Genomic DNA, 17197 nt, shown 5'->3' on the forward strand with positions numbered 1-17197 from the left:
CCAATTGGGATTATGGGAATTGTAGTCCATGAACATCTGAAGCACCAAAGTTGGGCACCCCTGATGTAAGCCATAGATTCTGCCAGCCCTAAAGAGACATCTTCTTTACCTTCTGAGAAAGCTATGGAAGTTTTTTAAAACTTTGTTTTAAGCCAGGGTGTTCAGGGTGTTCAGTAAGGTTAGTTAGATACAAAAGACAACAAAAGAAATGTGAAGAAGATGGCAGCCATGTTCAAGAGGAGCAACAAATGGAAAGATACAAAACTGAAGAACATTGACTGCAGCTTGGTTTGACAGAATTGAATATAACATACATAGCCACTCTCTCTTTTTGAATTCATGATGATGTGAAATGTTCAGAACCTAATGTTTGGCAGATAGAAAGTAGATCATTAGCACCTTGTGGCATGTATTCTTTATTCGCAGGCTACAGGATATTTCTGTAAGTGAACTAAGCTAATTGCACAAGAGTTTTTTAAGCATCTCATGCAACAGCATTTAGCAGTTCTGTTTTGCTGTGCGTTGATGTATTTGATGTTGCACTGTTGCAGGGCTCAATAATCTTCAGATAATCTAAATCTCACTATTCTGTTTTTCCTGTTAATGTGACCCTGAATGCCAAGAAGCCTTGCTTATCCCAGATGAACCATTTGAAACAGAACGAATTGTACACACGGCCCTTCAGTTAACAGCCGTGCAGGGACTTTCGCTGATGCTATATGCCACACGAGAAAGTATCTAGCACTCTGATCTGCAGCATTACATATTTGTGCTGGTTCTCTAAGGCTCATTCCGCACATGCAGAATAATGCACTTTCAAACTGCTTTCAGTGCTCTGTGAAGCTGTGAGGAATAGCAAAATCCACTTGCAAACAGTTGTGAAAGTGGTTTGAAAACGCATTATTTTGCGTGTGCGGAAGGGGCCTAAGAAAGAAAAGTAAGGCCATCCTCCTCCAAAGTGATGCATTCCTGATGCCTTGTTCAGAAACGTTTTAGAAAAAGTGATAGAAACATTTTAGAAAAAGTGGTAAAAATGCAGATGGCCCAGGGGAAAATGTAACCTGCACACGGGCCAGTTTTCTATTGGGGAGTCTAGAACATTTCTCCTCGATCGTTCCATGTGCACAGGGGAGGTGTGTTCCATGTTTATGATGCTCTGGCCAGCAGTTCAGCTCAGGAACAGTTTAACCTAATTCATTGGATGTTAGTAAGGGGTAGCTTCTGGCCTTGGCAATGACTGTGTTTCTTTTCCTACGTGGTCATTATTCTGTTTTCCCCCCTCCTGTTTTTAAACAAAGATGAGGAGAAAGGAGCGTTCTCGGATCTGCCCCAAAAAAGTGATCATGCTCTCTTCTTCTTCTACCTGCACTTCCTCTCCATCGTACCCCAGTCAGCAGGTGATTTCTTTCTGCATGCTCTGTCCCTTCTCCCTTCTCTTCTTCCTGCTTCCACCAAACCTGGCTGCTCCTCATATTCAGATATAAGAGAAGACACTCAAACAGCAAACCTCCAAATGCAGATTTTCTAAAGGATTACCCTCCTATTAAACCTCTTGCCATCCCCATTACCTTTGCTCTGTAGTTTTTACATCAGAAACAAACTTGAAGTCTGAATAATGCTACTGTTGATATCACTTTGCAGTCATTCATTTAAAATATCAGCAGCAGTAACAGAAAGGTGTTTCTGGATTGGAAAGAGAGCATTTCTGGTTTTAGTTGGGGGCATGTTGTGTGGTACTTTATTTAATTATACACTGGTTGCCCCTTTTGGTCCTCAGTGGGGCCCTGAAAGCTTATAGGAGCATTCCCCTTTCTACCATTTTACCCTCACAACAATCTCTTGGTGAGGTAGGTTAGGCCGAGAGTGACTAGCTGAAGGTCACTGAGTGCCCTTCTGTGGCAGAGGGAGGGTTTGTGTCTGGGCCTGTCAAGTCCTAGTTCAACACTAACCACTTCACAACACTGGAGGTGTGTTTTAATGGTTCTGTGAGCCTTTCAACGGCAGTGATGTTCCTGTAGCGACCACTAGAGCCAGCTTGCCTGAGTCTTAGTTGGATTACTGGAGGTGAGGGGGTGGGGGTGTTATTTCACACCAGTTCATGCCGTTACTCTCATTTCCCGCCCTCAGTTTTTACCATTTTGAAAGTGTGTGAAGTTTGCACTTTTGTGTATATTCTGTCTCTAAGCATGAGATTATGAGAGAGTCCTGCATCATCTGTCTCATTTTCTCAATAGAGCTATTAGTTTGCCCAACACTTCCTGGGACTGGGTTCCTTATGATGTAGAAGCTGCTGTAGTGCCATTTTCCCCCCTCTGCATCAAGGCAGGCCATGAAGCCCTAGACTGTAGACCACATAAGAGGAGTCCATGTTACAGGCTCCTCTCCACCATGACATTTCCCCACCAGATGCCACTGTTGTGGGGAGGAGTGGCAGCTGAATATCTTGTTCTCACAGCCCAGATTTTATCATTTTACCGGAGTGCTGTAGCTTGTCTCCCATGACGCCAGGATAACATAGAAGCCTCCTCCTAGTGACAGTCTAAGCAGGGTTTGAATCTGGCGCTCCACTAGGGACAAATGATTTCTTCCAGTTCCATCCATTGTAAATTCAGGGTATTCCAGCTGGCTTCTTACCTTGCAATCCTCCATAGAGCAGAGTCCCAGGATTAAAGAGAGAATGCTCCTCATTTCCCCGCAACGTCTGCGGAGATCACAAATGGGGGCACATTTTAAGTCGCATGGTTCACATTTGCCCGGTCCCGAGTATTTTGGATCCTAGAAAATAGGGACTCATTTGTTGCAGGATAATGATACGATGTTGCCAGTAAACGCTTCTGGTGGCTGAAGAGTTCTGGAACTTGGACGAAGGCTCCTTAGACTGAACGAAGGCTTCAGTCTTTGGCGAGTGGAGTGGTAGGATTCTTCCTAATCACAGTGCCAAAATAACAGAAGGCCCTTTTGGACATTCAGACTGCGCATTCCATCTTTCAGAGTTCAAGTTTCAATTTAAAGAGCAGTCTCTCTTTCCATGTTGGCCTCGTTCCTTAAGTGCAAGCAGATTGTTGTCCTGTAGGAAACTACATTTCAGCGAGGCCTTATCTGTGTGAACATGCAGGACAACCCACGATTCTCCCCGGGGGGTCTTTTTTCCATAGAATCACAGATAATCCATACTAAAGTCATATAATCATTACTGGTTTTCGACACTTAGCTTTTATCAGAAGCCTTATCTCCCCTTCTCAAATGGAGCTGGTATTTCCTGTACCTAAAAGCAGTACTCTTGCCATTTTGAAAGTGAACAGGGTTTTTTTGAAGACACACTTTAAATGCACATTTTTTTGTTTTTCTTGTGACTTTCCCCTCCTCCTTGCTTCTCTTTTTTCCGCTCTGGAAATGTACTCGTCTGTCACTGTTCACTAATACAGTTCACATCCAATAAGTGTATATTTAACCCCTCTTTATGAAAACTGCACTGATAGCATTCAGTACTGGATCTGCATGACTTTTGCTAAACTCCAAAGCCTGTTCGGGACAACGGTTGCAACGTTTTCTCTGATGGGGAAGCCCTCTGATTTAACTGTGCTGTGACTTTATATATGGGAAGCTGGCGTTTGTTCTTCAAGTCGATATTTTGCCTGCAGACAAAAAAGGAACCTCATGCCGATCCAGCTGCAGAACGGAGTCCCAGTCAGGAACGGGTAAAATAGCATGAGCAAAAACAGCATGAGCAGGGAGCATCTTGGGGCAGTGTTACAGAGGCGGCCGGGGGCGCAGGGGGATATTCTTGTGCTGGTACTAACAATCCAGAGTTGCTGAAGACGTTTCTGACCACAGTAATGTGTTTTTCCCCCTGCCTATGTGTTTATGGCATTCTTAAAACCGTACCTGCTTTGATAGGCGTTTGCCCGCTCTCAATACTCTTCCATGTGTGTACTTTTACAGTCTTGCACATGCTGCTGTGAGTTTGGGGGGAGGGATTGTTTTTGATTGGAGGTATTGTACTGGAGCAGAGGAATGTCAGCCTCTTTTGGGTGGGTGCTGCACAGTTTTGTTGCTGCTTCTCTTTCAAGCCATTTTGAGCTCCCTTCTCTTTGCTCACCAGCTCAGCATTGCATCTGTTTTTTGAGACAACCAGGTTAAAAGTGTGAATGGGGTAAGAAGCCTCCACGCACAACTTATGCTGTGGCTCTTCAGATCAGCCTCCCTCGGCCGTGGGATGCAGCAGGCAGCCTTTCTCAGCTGTCCAGGGCAGGGTTGCATCGCTCATCAACTAGACCAGGGGTCTGCAACCTGTGGCTCTCCAGATGTTCATGGACTACAATTCCCATCAGCCCCTTCCAGCATGGCCAACAGGTTGCAGACCCCTGAACTAGGCCGTGGCTTTGGAGTTATGGAAGTACAATACTAGTTGTTGTTCTGTTCCTGTAGAGTTGCAGAACTTTGTGAGGCTACAACCCTAAGTGTGTTTGAAAACCTGCCCCTTTGAAATCAGCAAGATCTTCCTGTGGGGCAGGGATCGGCCACTGTGTGCGGTTAAGGAGCCAAACTGCCCCTGCAGGCTGAGCAAGAGATCAACAGTGCCAGTGCAAGAAAACTCAACTGCATAAATGAAAGTGTACAAAACAGAGTTGCACTTACCTGTAACTGTTGTTCATCGAGTGGTCTTCTGTGCAGGCACACATTGGGACTGCACATGCACGGGCCAGCTGCAGAAAAGATTTCCAAATAATTGAGAGCTCCCCTCCTCCTTTTGGTGCTTTCTTGCCAAAACCATTAAATGACCAGGAGGAAGGGGCATTCAATTCTCTCCATGCTGCCAGTGAAGACCTCAAGAAACTAAGGTTGCAGAGAGCTGACCGTGAGGCAGGAGGGAGAGATGTGTGCTTGCACAGAAGACCACTCTATGAGCCCCAGCTACAGGCAAGTGCCACCCTGATTTCATTAGCACGTCCTCTGCGACTGCTTTCAGCTCCAGGTCATCTAACTTTAAGCTTTTGTTTGGAAGCCTCATTTGTGGGTCTCCCTACCCTTCTGGCAGAGAATCCCTCTGCTGCTGGCTGTGGCAGAATTCCATGGTTCCTCTCAGTTTGGGATTATGTGTGAAATCCTGCATCTGGCCAGGGGAAGTGAACCTTAGCCGGAAGATTATTTAACTTTAGGTCCTTGTGCCCTTTGATACGTAGATGCTGGAGTTATGTACGGTTGATCTTGTCCTTGGCTTTGCTTCTCTTACTAGAGCAGTGTGCTTGCCCGTGAATGTTTGATTTTCTGCTGGTTCCTCTTGCTCACTTTCCTCCTCGTTCGTTATCCCACAGGGACCTCACCCGTCCTTTTCAGATGGCCATGTGCCACCGCGCACGCTTACCATTGAGCAGCGGGCGAGCCAACTGGCTGCCCTCCTGGAGCAAAGGCCAACCACCAGGCACCAGGTGACTTGCCTCCCTGTCTGCTGGTGCTCTGTGTCTGCTTGGAGAATGGGAAACAGGCGGTCGTTTGGACCGTAGCTTGGTTGGCATCAGATGCAGTGTGTGATGGCTGCTTAGTACACTGTCACATTAATAGCTTCAAGCGCTCAAAGAAAAAAAAGTCTTTTTCCACTTCTTGTTACTAATACATTTACTGTTATCCAAATCAATATTTTGTCCTTTTCTTAAGCTGGGTAGCTCTTCGAGGAGAGTAGCTTGGTTGGGGTGGAGACCTCTGATATTGAAAAGCCTGTTATCAAGAATAATATTTCTGGGTCTGGGAAGAAGGATAATATCTACGAAGTACATCCAACCAGAGGGAAATGTATTTATTTATTAGATTTTTCAGGCCACCCTTCTCTGTTAGACAGGCTCAATAGCACATTTAGTCCCAGGAGAACAATGTCTGCAGCATGTAACTGGTTTTTGACATCTATGATCTATAAAAATTGTCTTGTTTAAATAGTATCCCTGAGCAATCTGCAACAGTAGGTAAATTAACCCAGCAAACTGGCTTGTAATATTTACAAAAAAGAAAATGGTTCTTGTGCACATTTTATTAATGTCACATTCTGATGCTTATAACTCAGTCATGCAGCATCAAGTTCCCACTTAGCGATTGTATAGTTGTTCATCTTAGTTCTAAAGTCTATTATTGGGGGGTGGGGGCGATACTTGCCTCCTGACCTGCAAGAGCAAGTCTTTTGCTGCATGGTCCTTTTAGGACATTATTTCTTCCTTCTGATTAGGAAAACGTGTGTTGCTTCAAAGACATCCAAAAGACATCCTCATCCATTTTCTCTAAACTTTCCATACAATTTCTCATATCTGTTTAGAGTGTGTGTCCAAGTGATATAGTTTCACAGCCCTCAGGGCTTTATAAATCTTCCCTTCTCTTTTTAAATAATTGTTTTTTAATTTTCCAAAGCATATTAAACAGAACAGAAAATACTAGAAACAAGAAAATACTAGAAAATAGTTCAGGATAAACATAGAGATATCTACCCACAATTATATTTACATATTACATAGTGGATCCCAGTATGCAATTTTCAAGGTACTAGAGAGTCAATATATAACATCTTAGAATCTTTGTGATTTGTCCATCACCTCCAAAACATTTTTACTAATCCAGTTATTATATTGTAGTCATAATAAATTTTCAATCCTCAAGTTATTTTGTGTATGCACGGTCAGGTCAGCTTCATATAAAAAGTAAAAATCTCATTTCTCATCGAATTCATGTTTTGAATGTCGATTTACAAAATTAATTTAGCCATAATAGCGTATCCTCCAATTTTATCTTCCCAACGTTCTACTGTAAGACCAACTAGTTGCAATTCTTGATAAGTGCCCTTATTGCTAGAACCTGGAAGATTGGGGATCGGAAACTGTTCAGACGAATTGTCGAAGGCTTTCACAGCCGGATTCAACTGGTTGTGGTGGATTTTCTGGGCTGTGTGGCTGTGGTCTGGTGGATCTTGTTCCTAACGTTTCACCTGCATCTGTGGCTGGCATCTTCAGAGATGTATCACAGAGGAAAGTCTGTTAGACACTGTGTCATTCCCTCGGTGATACACCTCTGAAGATACCAGCCACAGATGCAGGTGAAATGTTAGGAACAAGATCCACCAGACTACAGCCACACAGCCTGGAAAACTCACCAGAACCTGTCCAGATGAAATTAGCAGATGGATTCCATGTGACTCCATTCCTCTAAATATCTGACCCTGCCAGTGAGTTCAGTGTAAGCAAAGCCCCTTTTTTTTGCAATGATGAAAGACAAACCTACCCCTTTTTTTCTCCTCCTCCAAGGCTGCTAAAAGTGCCATATTCCTCTTACGACTTTCTCAACTTTATTTTGTAGCAAGAGACCCAGCGATCTCGTCGATCTGTTGGTGAACAGTGGGAGCTCTCCCTTAGCCTCCGTTCTTCCAGCCGCCCGGCTTCTCCCTCATCAGACTCGCTCAGACAGGTAGCATGGTGTGGGGCTTGAAGCTGCACTCGGCTGCACACTTTGGCCTACTCCATCTTCTGCCACCTGGGAATGTGTCACAGGATAAAAAGTTGAGGCTCTTCTCTTCGGATCGTTGATGTAGCTCTGGCTGAGCCTGGCCTTGTGTCCCTGCAAATGAAAACGCATAGGCTGCTTGTGTATCCTGGCCATTTCAAGCCTTGTAAGGTTTGGAAGTAAGATTGCACATCCTGCAAACTGTGAAGTCCCTGGCTGAAGCTGATAGAAGAAAGAACAGCAGCTCTTGGGACAGTTTTGCAAAGGATACCCACAACTGAGCCCTTTATTTGGCACCCAAAATGAGATTTTCCCCCCATCTCCACATCAGTAATATAATGCCTTGTAATTCATTTGCTTAGTTGAGACATTATAGGCCCAGTTTGCCGGAATGTGGCATTGGTGATCAGGAATGCCCTTTGGGCTTTTGAGCTCATTTCCCATGGAGCTCCGGCATTCCTTGCCGTCCCCTTTCTTTTGTTTTTAGCAATTACTGTGGCATTGGAACTGGGGTTACTCTAAGGCAGGGGTGTCCAACTGTGGCGCTTCAGATGTTCATAGACTACAATTCCCATCATGGCTAATTGGCTGATGGGAATTGTAGTCCATGAACATCTGAAGCGCCAGAGTTGGACACCCCTGCTCTAATGACTGTTAACTTGAATTTGCCTTCCTGCTAAAGAGTGTTTGAGAGCTAACTACGCTTAGGGGTAACCATGCCGACTATGGTGTTCAGTTGTCACAGTAAACATAGTTATTGCTAAGCAAGAAAGAGGGGAGGTCCACACAAACAAGGGGGGGAAAGGAGCACATGCGCCTGCGTGTTCTGCTCCCAGTTGCTGAACACTGGTGCTGTCTGAAGTGGGTCACTGACCCCAACAGCCACCACTGGCTGCCAAAAGGTTCACCAATGGGACTTCTTAATCACCATCACTGGGACTCAGGGTGTTGCTGCCTCCTGTCCGCTCTTTCCATCACTGAATTTAGGGTGGCTGTAGAATAGTCTGCACAGGGAGCAAATGCTTGTTTGCTGCTTCACTTGGGGAATGTGATTCAAGCCACTGTACCGCTTTGTCTGTTTGATACTAAAACGATAATAGTTGCACTTGTGTTTCTGAGCAGTTTGGTGAATGGCAAAATGTCTGCTAAGGCTCCTGTAATTTCAGCCTGAGTTACAGAAAGTCCTTCATTTGTCGTGTTGCTTAATTTTCCAAGAGAGAAACACAGAACAAGTGCATCTTCTGGGGAACTGATTGCTGGCTTTTAAAAAAATCAAAGTTTTGAACTGTGCAGTCTTTTATCTGCCAATCTTCTGTAGAAAATAAAATACAAAAACAGGTTGTGGCCAGAGAGAGGGATGATGTGTTTATTCCCTCCAAGGTCTCCATAAGGTTGTCATAATATTGGGGCCAGTGGAACTTTTCTGGTCGGAGTACTTTGTCAACTGGGGGTAAGGGAATTCTCCATCTTCCAGTAATGGCTGTGCCTTTTGGGCAGGAAGCAGAATTTGGGTGAGCTGTCTTCAGCAGGATTTTATGTTACTTCCACTTGTTTGTCTCATTCTGTTAGTGAGGGTTTGGATCTGAGAAACATACGAAGAGACAAGAGAGACCATGAAAGTTCCGTGTCATGAGGCCGGTGGCTACTTGTCAAGACCCCCCAAGGATGGTGACCCTCACCAGTTTATTGATCAAGTCCATTGGAAATGAAACCTGAAATAGAAACAAAAATCAGTATTTGCTGCGAGTGGAATGTCGGGGGTTCCTTAGAAATCAAAGCTATCTATAACTCTTTCCCTCAGTTAACACTGTCGCTAAAATGAGGCCCTAATAGTCACTATCATTAAATAAATACCCAGATTTCCCTAGTCCTTCCCCCCAACGTGTACTTTACGTGTTACTGATGGTGGAAGAGCCCAAGAAGGGCAGGAGATATCATGCCATATATCTCTGAGGTTGGGAGATATCATGCCATATATCTGTATAATGCAGAGTGTATAATGCCCTACAGTCCTCCTTCTGAAGCAGCCATTTTCTCCTGGAGAACTGATCTCTGTTGTCTGGAGATCAATTGTAATTTTGAGAGAATTCCAGGTCCTACCTGGAGGTTGGCATCCCTAATGAGGAGTGATGTTCAGATAGATCAGGGGTCTGCAACCTGCAGCTCTCCAGATGTTCATGGACTACAAATCCTGCCAGGGGCTGATGGGATTTGTAGTCCATGAACATCTGGAGAGCCGCAGGTTGCAGACCCCTGAAATAGATCTTGCACTTTCCTTATGATGCTGGTAGATGGTTGACTTAAATTGCTCCCAACCTTCACTCTGGTCCTGCTGAGATGCTCTACCCGTCCCCTCACATGCTCAGTTATAGATCTTCTATTTATTTATCAAAATGTTTACATCCTGCCAGAGTTCAAGGCTGCTTACAATCATAATTAAAAATTCCACTGTGAAAGCAACAAACTATTCCCACCCCCAGGGGCCTAGGGGGAGAAAATGGCACCCGGGCGCCGCCCCCCGCGGAACTGCCCCCACTCCCTGCTGTAAACTACATCTAGATCTTCACTAGTCATTTAATACTGGACTCAATTGCTGGTTAGGTGCTGACCATAGAGTGGTCAACATTGGAACCAACAGGTTGGGTTTCCATGCAAATGCACCCCTTTTTAGATGCTGGAATGGAACATCATGTGGTTCAGTGAAAGTACATGCCTTGCATGGAAAAGGGTACCTTATGAAGACAAGTCAAGAAAGTAGGTCAATGGTTTGATGCTAGTAAAGCACCTCTTTGTGTTCTACACTGAGCAGAATGAATTGAACAGATGTTCTGAGCTTCCTGGAGTGATCAGCAGAAGAAAATCCTGAGAAAGAGGTCATATACATGAGAGGACATTGGCACAGGAGTGAAGATCACAAAGGAAAAGGCAGCAATGATTTCAGAATGGGCTGCCATTGTTAACTCAGAACATCCAAGACGTACAATATAACACTGTCCACACTGAGCCATGAGATCAGCCATAGAATGACTGAAACTTTATAATACTTGTCATCCTTGCGTCAAAAGAGGTGGCGAAATCTGTGCAAGTTATTTAAATTTCTCTATAGGTACTAAAACATATTGCAAATTCTGCAGTCAAAATAACTGACTCAGGTAGTTGATGAACGTCAACAGAGTCAGTCATGTGCATCAGTCATACCCACCAAAAGTCCCTCTGGAACAAATATATGTTCATCAAGTTTTGAAAAGGCAGCAAAGGCAATATCTGATTCTGCAGGGTGGGGTTTACATAGAAAAGCCCTCCTCCTAATTGATGCCAATCTTGTCTACAAAGAAGATAATACCTAAATCCGGGCCTATCCTGCTATTCTCATGCTCCAGGGAGGTCCCCATAGGAGTAGCACACTTTGGTGTCATATAAACCAAGTCTGTTTGAAGCTTTACAGGCCAAAGCCCCCCAACTTGAATTGGGCCCAGAAATGTACTGGTAAACCACAGGCGATATAGTTGAATAGTTCATTTTGAATGTGTTTTGGCTGAACTCAAGTTTTATAAAAGTTTCCATTCTTTCCACAGTTAACAGATATTGCACAGATCATATTATTTCATCTACTGCCTGAACAATTCTGTTCAATTTGCAGGGTTTCATGTTACAGGATCTCATTCTCTTTCCTGGAAATTATGGGTTTAAAGCTCTTCCTGTCTTTCCCCTCTTGCAAATTAAAGAACCTGACAAACTAATTAAAGAGCAGCACAAATTATGGCAAAGTTAATATAAACTGGCAAGGTCAAGGCAAACTGAATTTGCGAGCGGGCTGCTAAAAGTATCAAAGCAAGCAATAACCTTCAAAAGTTGGGCGCCAGACAGGGAGCCGGTTGGACAGTTAGATGGCAAAAAGCAAACGGCTTTCTGTGAAAGGACAAGGGAGATTATAGAGAAACTATGTGGTTCTTTGCACTGGACTTTACAGCAAAAGTTGGAAAAGATGCCAGGATTTATACCACATATTTTGGTGGAGGGCATCTGAGGAGGATATTTGTTACACGTGTAGAATAACAACCCTTGCTAAGGAAGTGTGAGCATCAGAAACCGATTGGGATGTTAAAAGATTTCTAGGGCAAACTAAGCTGAGACAGGCTGGTGAAGGAGAGAGCTGTCAGTGGTTTACTCATGATGACAAAATAGAATTTCCATGTTCCATGGCTGAATGCCACTGAATACCAGTTGTGGGCTGTGGGAAGGGGGAAGGGGTAACAGTAGAGGACCGTTACCGTGTCCCATAGTGAGCTTTTCCAAAGGACCACATTTCTGGAAGGTCACATCTGGAAATCAGATTGTTTATTTAAACTTATATACATTCCCCTTCTGTATTCACACTCAGGGCCTAGTTTTAAAAAATGCAGTGCATGCAATAACAAATACTTAATTATCCCTGAAATTAAACTCCAACCAGTTAAAATCAGCAATAATGGTAAAACCAGGAAAAAACTGCCAATAAAAGTCCAGAGTATGTGGGGTGGGGTGGGGCTGGAGAAAGGACAAAGATAAGCAATCAGTGATGGAGATTCCTCATAAGTTTTTTTTTTTAAGTCTGTGACTATGCCAGGTAAAGAGAGAGGGCAAAGGTATTCCACAGCTGGGCTGCTATTACTAAGAAGGCCCCACCTTTCATCGATACCCACCTTACCTCAGAAGGTGGGAGGTACATGTAGCTGGGCCTGGAAAGATGAGTGCCCGTGATTGTGTAGGTATATATGGGAAGATGCTGGCCAAGATGGTTCTTTGTTCTGACATAGCAGAGCAGCAACTAATTTATTCCCATTCCTAGAAACTGAGTATAAAAGCTTGTTGGTTTTGCCATAGTGCTGTTCTGTGCAAAGTAGATTCATTTTTGACTTCGCTAGAAGGTTCTTCAGCCCACTTTGTCGGTGTGGGGTTCTGTTTTCTTCACTGTGGCCACGCAGTCTTTCTTCTACTTTCTGCCCTGCTCCCCACACTTTGGAGATGGGGGGGTGGGGGTGCTGGTTACACAGGGGTGTGCATAATCAATAACTGGACTGGTAATGTGTATCCCTCCCTAGTGTGCAATGTAATAGTTAGTTACCTTTTTGTGTTGTGTTTGAATAGCACTTAAGGTAATATCTTCATTGCCCTCTGAGGAATGAGCATTCTAATCTTCAGCATGGATGTGAACATGGGCTAAATTTAGAACAAACTATGAGTATGTCTTTCCTACCTTTCTGCACTGTTTCTTCTGAGGCATCCTGAGTCTCTCCAGACTGTTGAATTACTCCAGAGGAAATGAATGTTTCTGAAATCCAATCAAATTGGTATCTCTCCAATGTGTGTGTGTCTGTTTGTATGTCTCCAGGAAACTGCATTTTTTTAGTGTGTTAGTGTGAGGTTAGTGTGTTAGTGTGAGGAAGCTGGCAGCTCCAAAGCCAGGTCTGCCCCCCTGAGAGGTCCTTAGCACCTTCTCGGTGGGGTTCAAGGAGGCAGTCCTAAGAAATGGTGCACTTTGACCTTTCCCTCCCACTTCTCCAATTGATTTTCTGACCCCCCTCCCCCAACAACCTATCAGGGTCTTAGTTTGGTTGATGGCAGTTTTAGTTAACATCAACATGTCTTCCACGCCATTGGTTGCTGACACACTTGTTTTGCTATTACCACCAGTGCTTGCATTGTCCACGGTCTTGGCATGGTTTGAGCCCTCTCTGCACCTTTTAGCCATTTTTCCTTTCCTAGTTTTCATCATGTATTTAAATTGTTTCTCTCTTCCCCCATTTTTCCTGCATTCCTTCTCCATCCGCCCCATTACTTTCATCTGATAGAAGTATATAAAGATGTACACAGGCGGCGTGAGCTCATTGGCTGAGCAGATAGCCAATCAGCTTCAAAGAAAAGACCAGCCTAAAACCCTTCTAGGCAAGAAGGAACTGGTAAGAGAATAATGTACCAAAGGTGGTGCGTGTTCGTGATTAGAATTTAGATGGCTTTCCCTTAGGTCTTGTGTACTACAGAGTCCTTAGTTTTCGATGCTTTATTAACAATAGCTTGATGATGAACTCTTCCTTGCCTGTACCTCTATCTGACCTTAGTAATTCTGAAAGTGTTTTGATTTATAAAGCTACCAGTGACTATATGTTTCAGGGGGAAGGGGCTCTTCCTGTTCTTTATGTGGTGGTGTTTTTGGAAGACAACGTGCAGCACATTCACTTCAGGGCCCAACTTCATTGGTAGTTTTATACCCTGGACCTGAGAACAGGCTTACTATTAAACCCCCTTCATGTAATCCTTTTGTGATTCCTTAGTGAACAGAGTTGCTTTATAGTTCTTACCCCATCCTCCCAACAGTTCTATAAGGTAAGTTGCCATTCCCATTTTAAAGAAGGGGGGGAGGGGGGAAAAGAGAATGACCTATGATTTGCATCAGTCTTATCTATTGTGTTCTCTCAGGCTCCTTATTTTCATTCGGTTGAAAGCTACCATTTTTAGAGTGATCTTCCTGGCTGATCTTTTCTCCCCATGTCGGACCCTTTGGCAGTGAGAATGAGAAGATAATTCTCTAAGGTCTTCCCTTGTTCCTTCTGCTGTAGGGTTCATTGAAGAAAGAATTCCCCCCAAACGTGGGAGGTAGCGATGTCTGCTACTTCTGCCACAAGCGCGTCTACGTGATGGAAAGGCTGAGCGCCGAAGGCAAGTTCTTCCACCGCAGTTGCTTCAAGTGCGAATACTGTGCCACCACCCTGCGTTTGTCATCGTATGCCTACGACCTGGTGGATGGTAAGTGAAAGCGGACTGCAAACACTTTTCATTCTATGCCTCAGAAATCAACTGCTTAGGGCCAATGGCCATCAGGACACTGGGATGCCATCACATCCAGTTTGGCCCTTAGATCCCCATAGATCAGGGGTCTGCAACCTGTGGCTCTCCAGATGTTCATGGACTACAATTCCCATCAGCCCCTGCCAGCATGGTCAATTGGCAGGGGCTGATGGGAATTGTAGTCCATGAACATCTGGAGAGCCACAGGATGCAGACCCCTGCCATAGATGCTTGGTATAATCAGAATTCAATCATTTTCCCCATTTCAAGTACATCAAGGGTCCCCAATATTTTTAAGCAGCTGCCAAGTGTTTTTTAGGAAGTAGATGGGTCCAAGTAGGTCTTTTGCCCAGTAAGGCTTGTGATTGACTATTGGAGATTGGATTGACTGTGCAGATTTTTTAAAAATGTTGCTTTGGCAGCAGCTGCCACCACAACACAAAGCTCTCCACTGTGTTACTGAAGTTAAGTTGTGGCAATCATTTTGTGACTTACCCTGCATCCTGTGGAAGCCATTTTCTTGCTGCACCCATCATGCCATGTCAAAATTCCAGGCTGAAAATGATTGGGGTACTTCATCCAAAACTCATCCAAAATCAGTTCAGTCTCTGGAACCAGCAGAGAGGAGTAGCAGCAGAAGAGACTTGGCCAGGAAGAGCAGAGTGACCTGCTGGTGTTCATTTTGGAGGGCTTTTCTCAAAGCCACAGCTTTTAAAACAGTGTATTTTAACAGGGGTTATCTCTTTTTCTCCTTGTAAGGCTGCTGAATCTGGAAGGTGGGGATTAACAGGGGTTAACAGAATTCATCTCTTGTTCCTCTTTGTCCTGAGAGGTGGGGCTTTTGTCCTGAGAGGTGGGGCTTTAGTTCAGTCTCTGGAACCAGCAGAGAGGAGTAGCAGCAGAAGAGACTTGGCCAGGAAGAGCAGAGTGACCTGCTGGTGTTCATTTTGGAGGGCTTTTCTCAAAGCCACAGCTTTTAAAACAGTGTATTTTAACAGGGGTTATCTCTTTTTCCCCTTGTAAGGCTGCTGAATCTGGAAGGTGGGGGCTTAACAGAGGTTAACAGAGTTCATCTCTTGTTCCTCTTTGTCCTGAGGAGGTGGGGCTTTTTTTTGTCCTGAGAGGTGGGGCTTTAGTTCAGTCTCTAGCGTGGAACCAGTTTCCTTAGCCTAGGCGGCGCTTAATTTTTAATTTAATTTTTTTGTTTTTTAAATTAATAAGGACATATTTGACAGATAGTACGTGCAGATAGCTCCAGGGGGGGCAGTGACTAAAAGCTTAATATTTAAATATCTAAACAAATCAGATATGAAGGCAGAAAGCCAGCAGGGGGATGGGGGCTTTCCAGTGTTTTGCACTGAGTGTCACAGGTATGACTATCTGCCACTAGGACAGAAGTGGTGGGTGTGCCCTCGCTGCAATGAGCTCCTGGCACTCAAGGAACGTGTGCGTTCTCTTGAAGCCAAGGTGGCAGACCTGGAGAAGCTGAAAGAGGCAGAGAGGGTGACAGACGAGGCTTTCAGGGACCTAACAGCCGGGTCCCACTCCCAAGGTGACATCTCTTCAGATGTCATGGAGAATGAAGGCCTTGGGGACGGAGGGTGCCAGTCTGAGGTGGGGGAAGATGCTCCCTTAGATGGGATCCCTTCCTTAACTGGTGATCAGCTATCCTCTTGCACTGAGGATACCCCTCGGGGAGGTGGGGGGCTCCTTGTAGTGGGTGATTCGATCATTAGAAATGTAGAGAGTTGGGTTTGTGAGAGGCGTGATGACCGCATGGTGACTTGCTTGCCTGGTGCGAAGGTTGCTGATGTCATGCTTCGTGTAGATAGGCTTTTAGACAGTGCTGGGGTGGAGTCAGCAGTTGTGGTCCACATTGGCACCAACGACATTGGGAAATGTAGCCGGGAGGTTCTGGAAGCTAAATTTAGGCTGCTAGGAAACAGGTTGAAGTCCAGGACCTCCAAGGTGGCATTCTCAGAAATGCTACCCGTTCCATCAGCGCAGGGCCCGAGCTAGGCAAGCTGGAGATACAGGGTCTCAATGCGTGGATGAGAAGGTGGTGTAAAGCAGAGGGTTTCAGATTTGTCAGGAACTGGGGAACCTTTTGGGACAAAGGTAGGCCTGTACAAGCGGGACAGGCTTCATCTTAACCAAAGAGGAACCAGGCTGCTGGCGCTCAACATTAAAAGGTGGCAGAACAGCTTTTAAACTGATCACTGGGGGAGAGCCGACAGGAGCTGAGGTGACTTCGGTTCGGAATACAGTATCTATGGGGATGCAGACAGAGAGGGAGGTTTTTCTAAATCAACCACATACAAGCGAGGAACATAGCAATGTGCATGTGACAAGGGATAGTGTCTACAAAAGACTTGAGGGTAAAGCACATAAATCCCAGGTTAAGGACAGAGACAGGGTATACAGGTGTCTCTATGCTAATAGTAGAAGCATTACGACCTAAAATGGGGGAGCTAGAGTACAGAGTTTTGAAGGAGGACTTTGATATAGTGGGCATTACAGAGACATGGTGGAATGAGGAGAACCAGTGGGATGCTGTTATACCAGGCTACAGGCTCTATAGGAAGGATAGGACAGAGCGCATTGGGGGTGGAGTTGCCCTTTACATCAAAGAGAGCATAGTATCACATAAAATAGACAATGCAAGGGGAGCTGGTTCCCCTACAGAATCACTATATGGATATCAATACCAGGTGTGAAGGACAGTTTAATATTAGGAATATATTATCGTCCCCTGACCAAAGTGCACAAGAGGATTCTGAGATGGAAAAAAGAAAATTAGAGAGGCCAACAAAAACAAAATGTAGTGGTAATGGGTGATTTTAACTATCCCCATATAAACTGGAAAAATGCATGTTCAGGTCATAGTAAGGAGAGA

At 44.7% G+C, this 17197-nt stretch overlaps 1 protein-coding gene across 1 annotated transcript in view; it reads left to right on the forward strand.

The window, feature by feature from the left end:
- The window catches only part of MICAL3 (microtubule associated monooxygenase, calponin and LIM domain containing 3), a 220536-nt gene that overhangs the window by 108685 nt on the left and 94654 nt on the right, over nt 1-17197 (forward strand). Inside the window, 6 exon segments of the mRNA XM_048502423.1 lie at nt 1299-1397; nt 3642-3698; nt 5316-5429; nt 7333-7440; nt 13308-13415; nt 14073-14259. Coding sequence (XP_048358380.1) covers nt 1299-1397; nt 3642-3698; nt 5316-5429; nt 7333-7440; nt 13308-13415; nt 14073-14259 — 673 coding nt within the window.

This window comes from Sphaerodactylus townsendi, linkage group LG06 (assembly GCF_021028975.2).
Source record: "Sphaerodactylus townsendi isolate TG3544 linkage group LG06, MPM_Stown_v2.3, whole genome shotgun sequence".
NCBI lineage: Eukaryota > Metazoa > Chordata > Lepidosauria > Squamata > Sphaerodactylidae > Sphaerodactylus > Sphaerodactylus townsendi.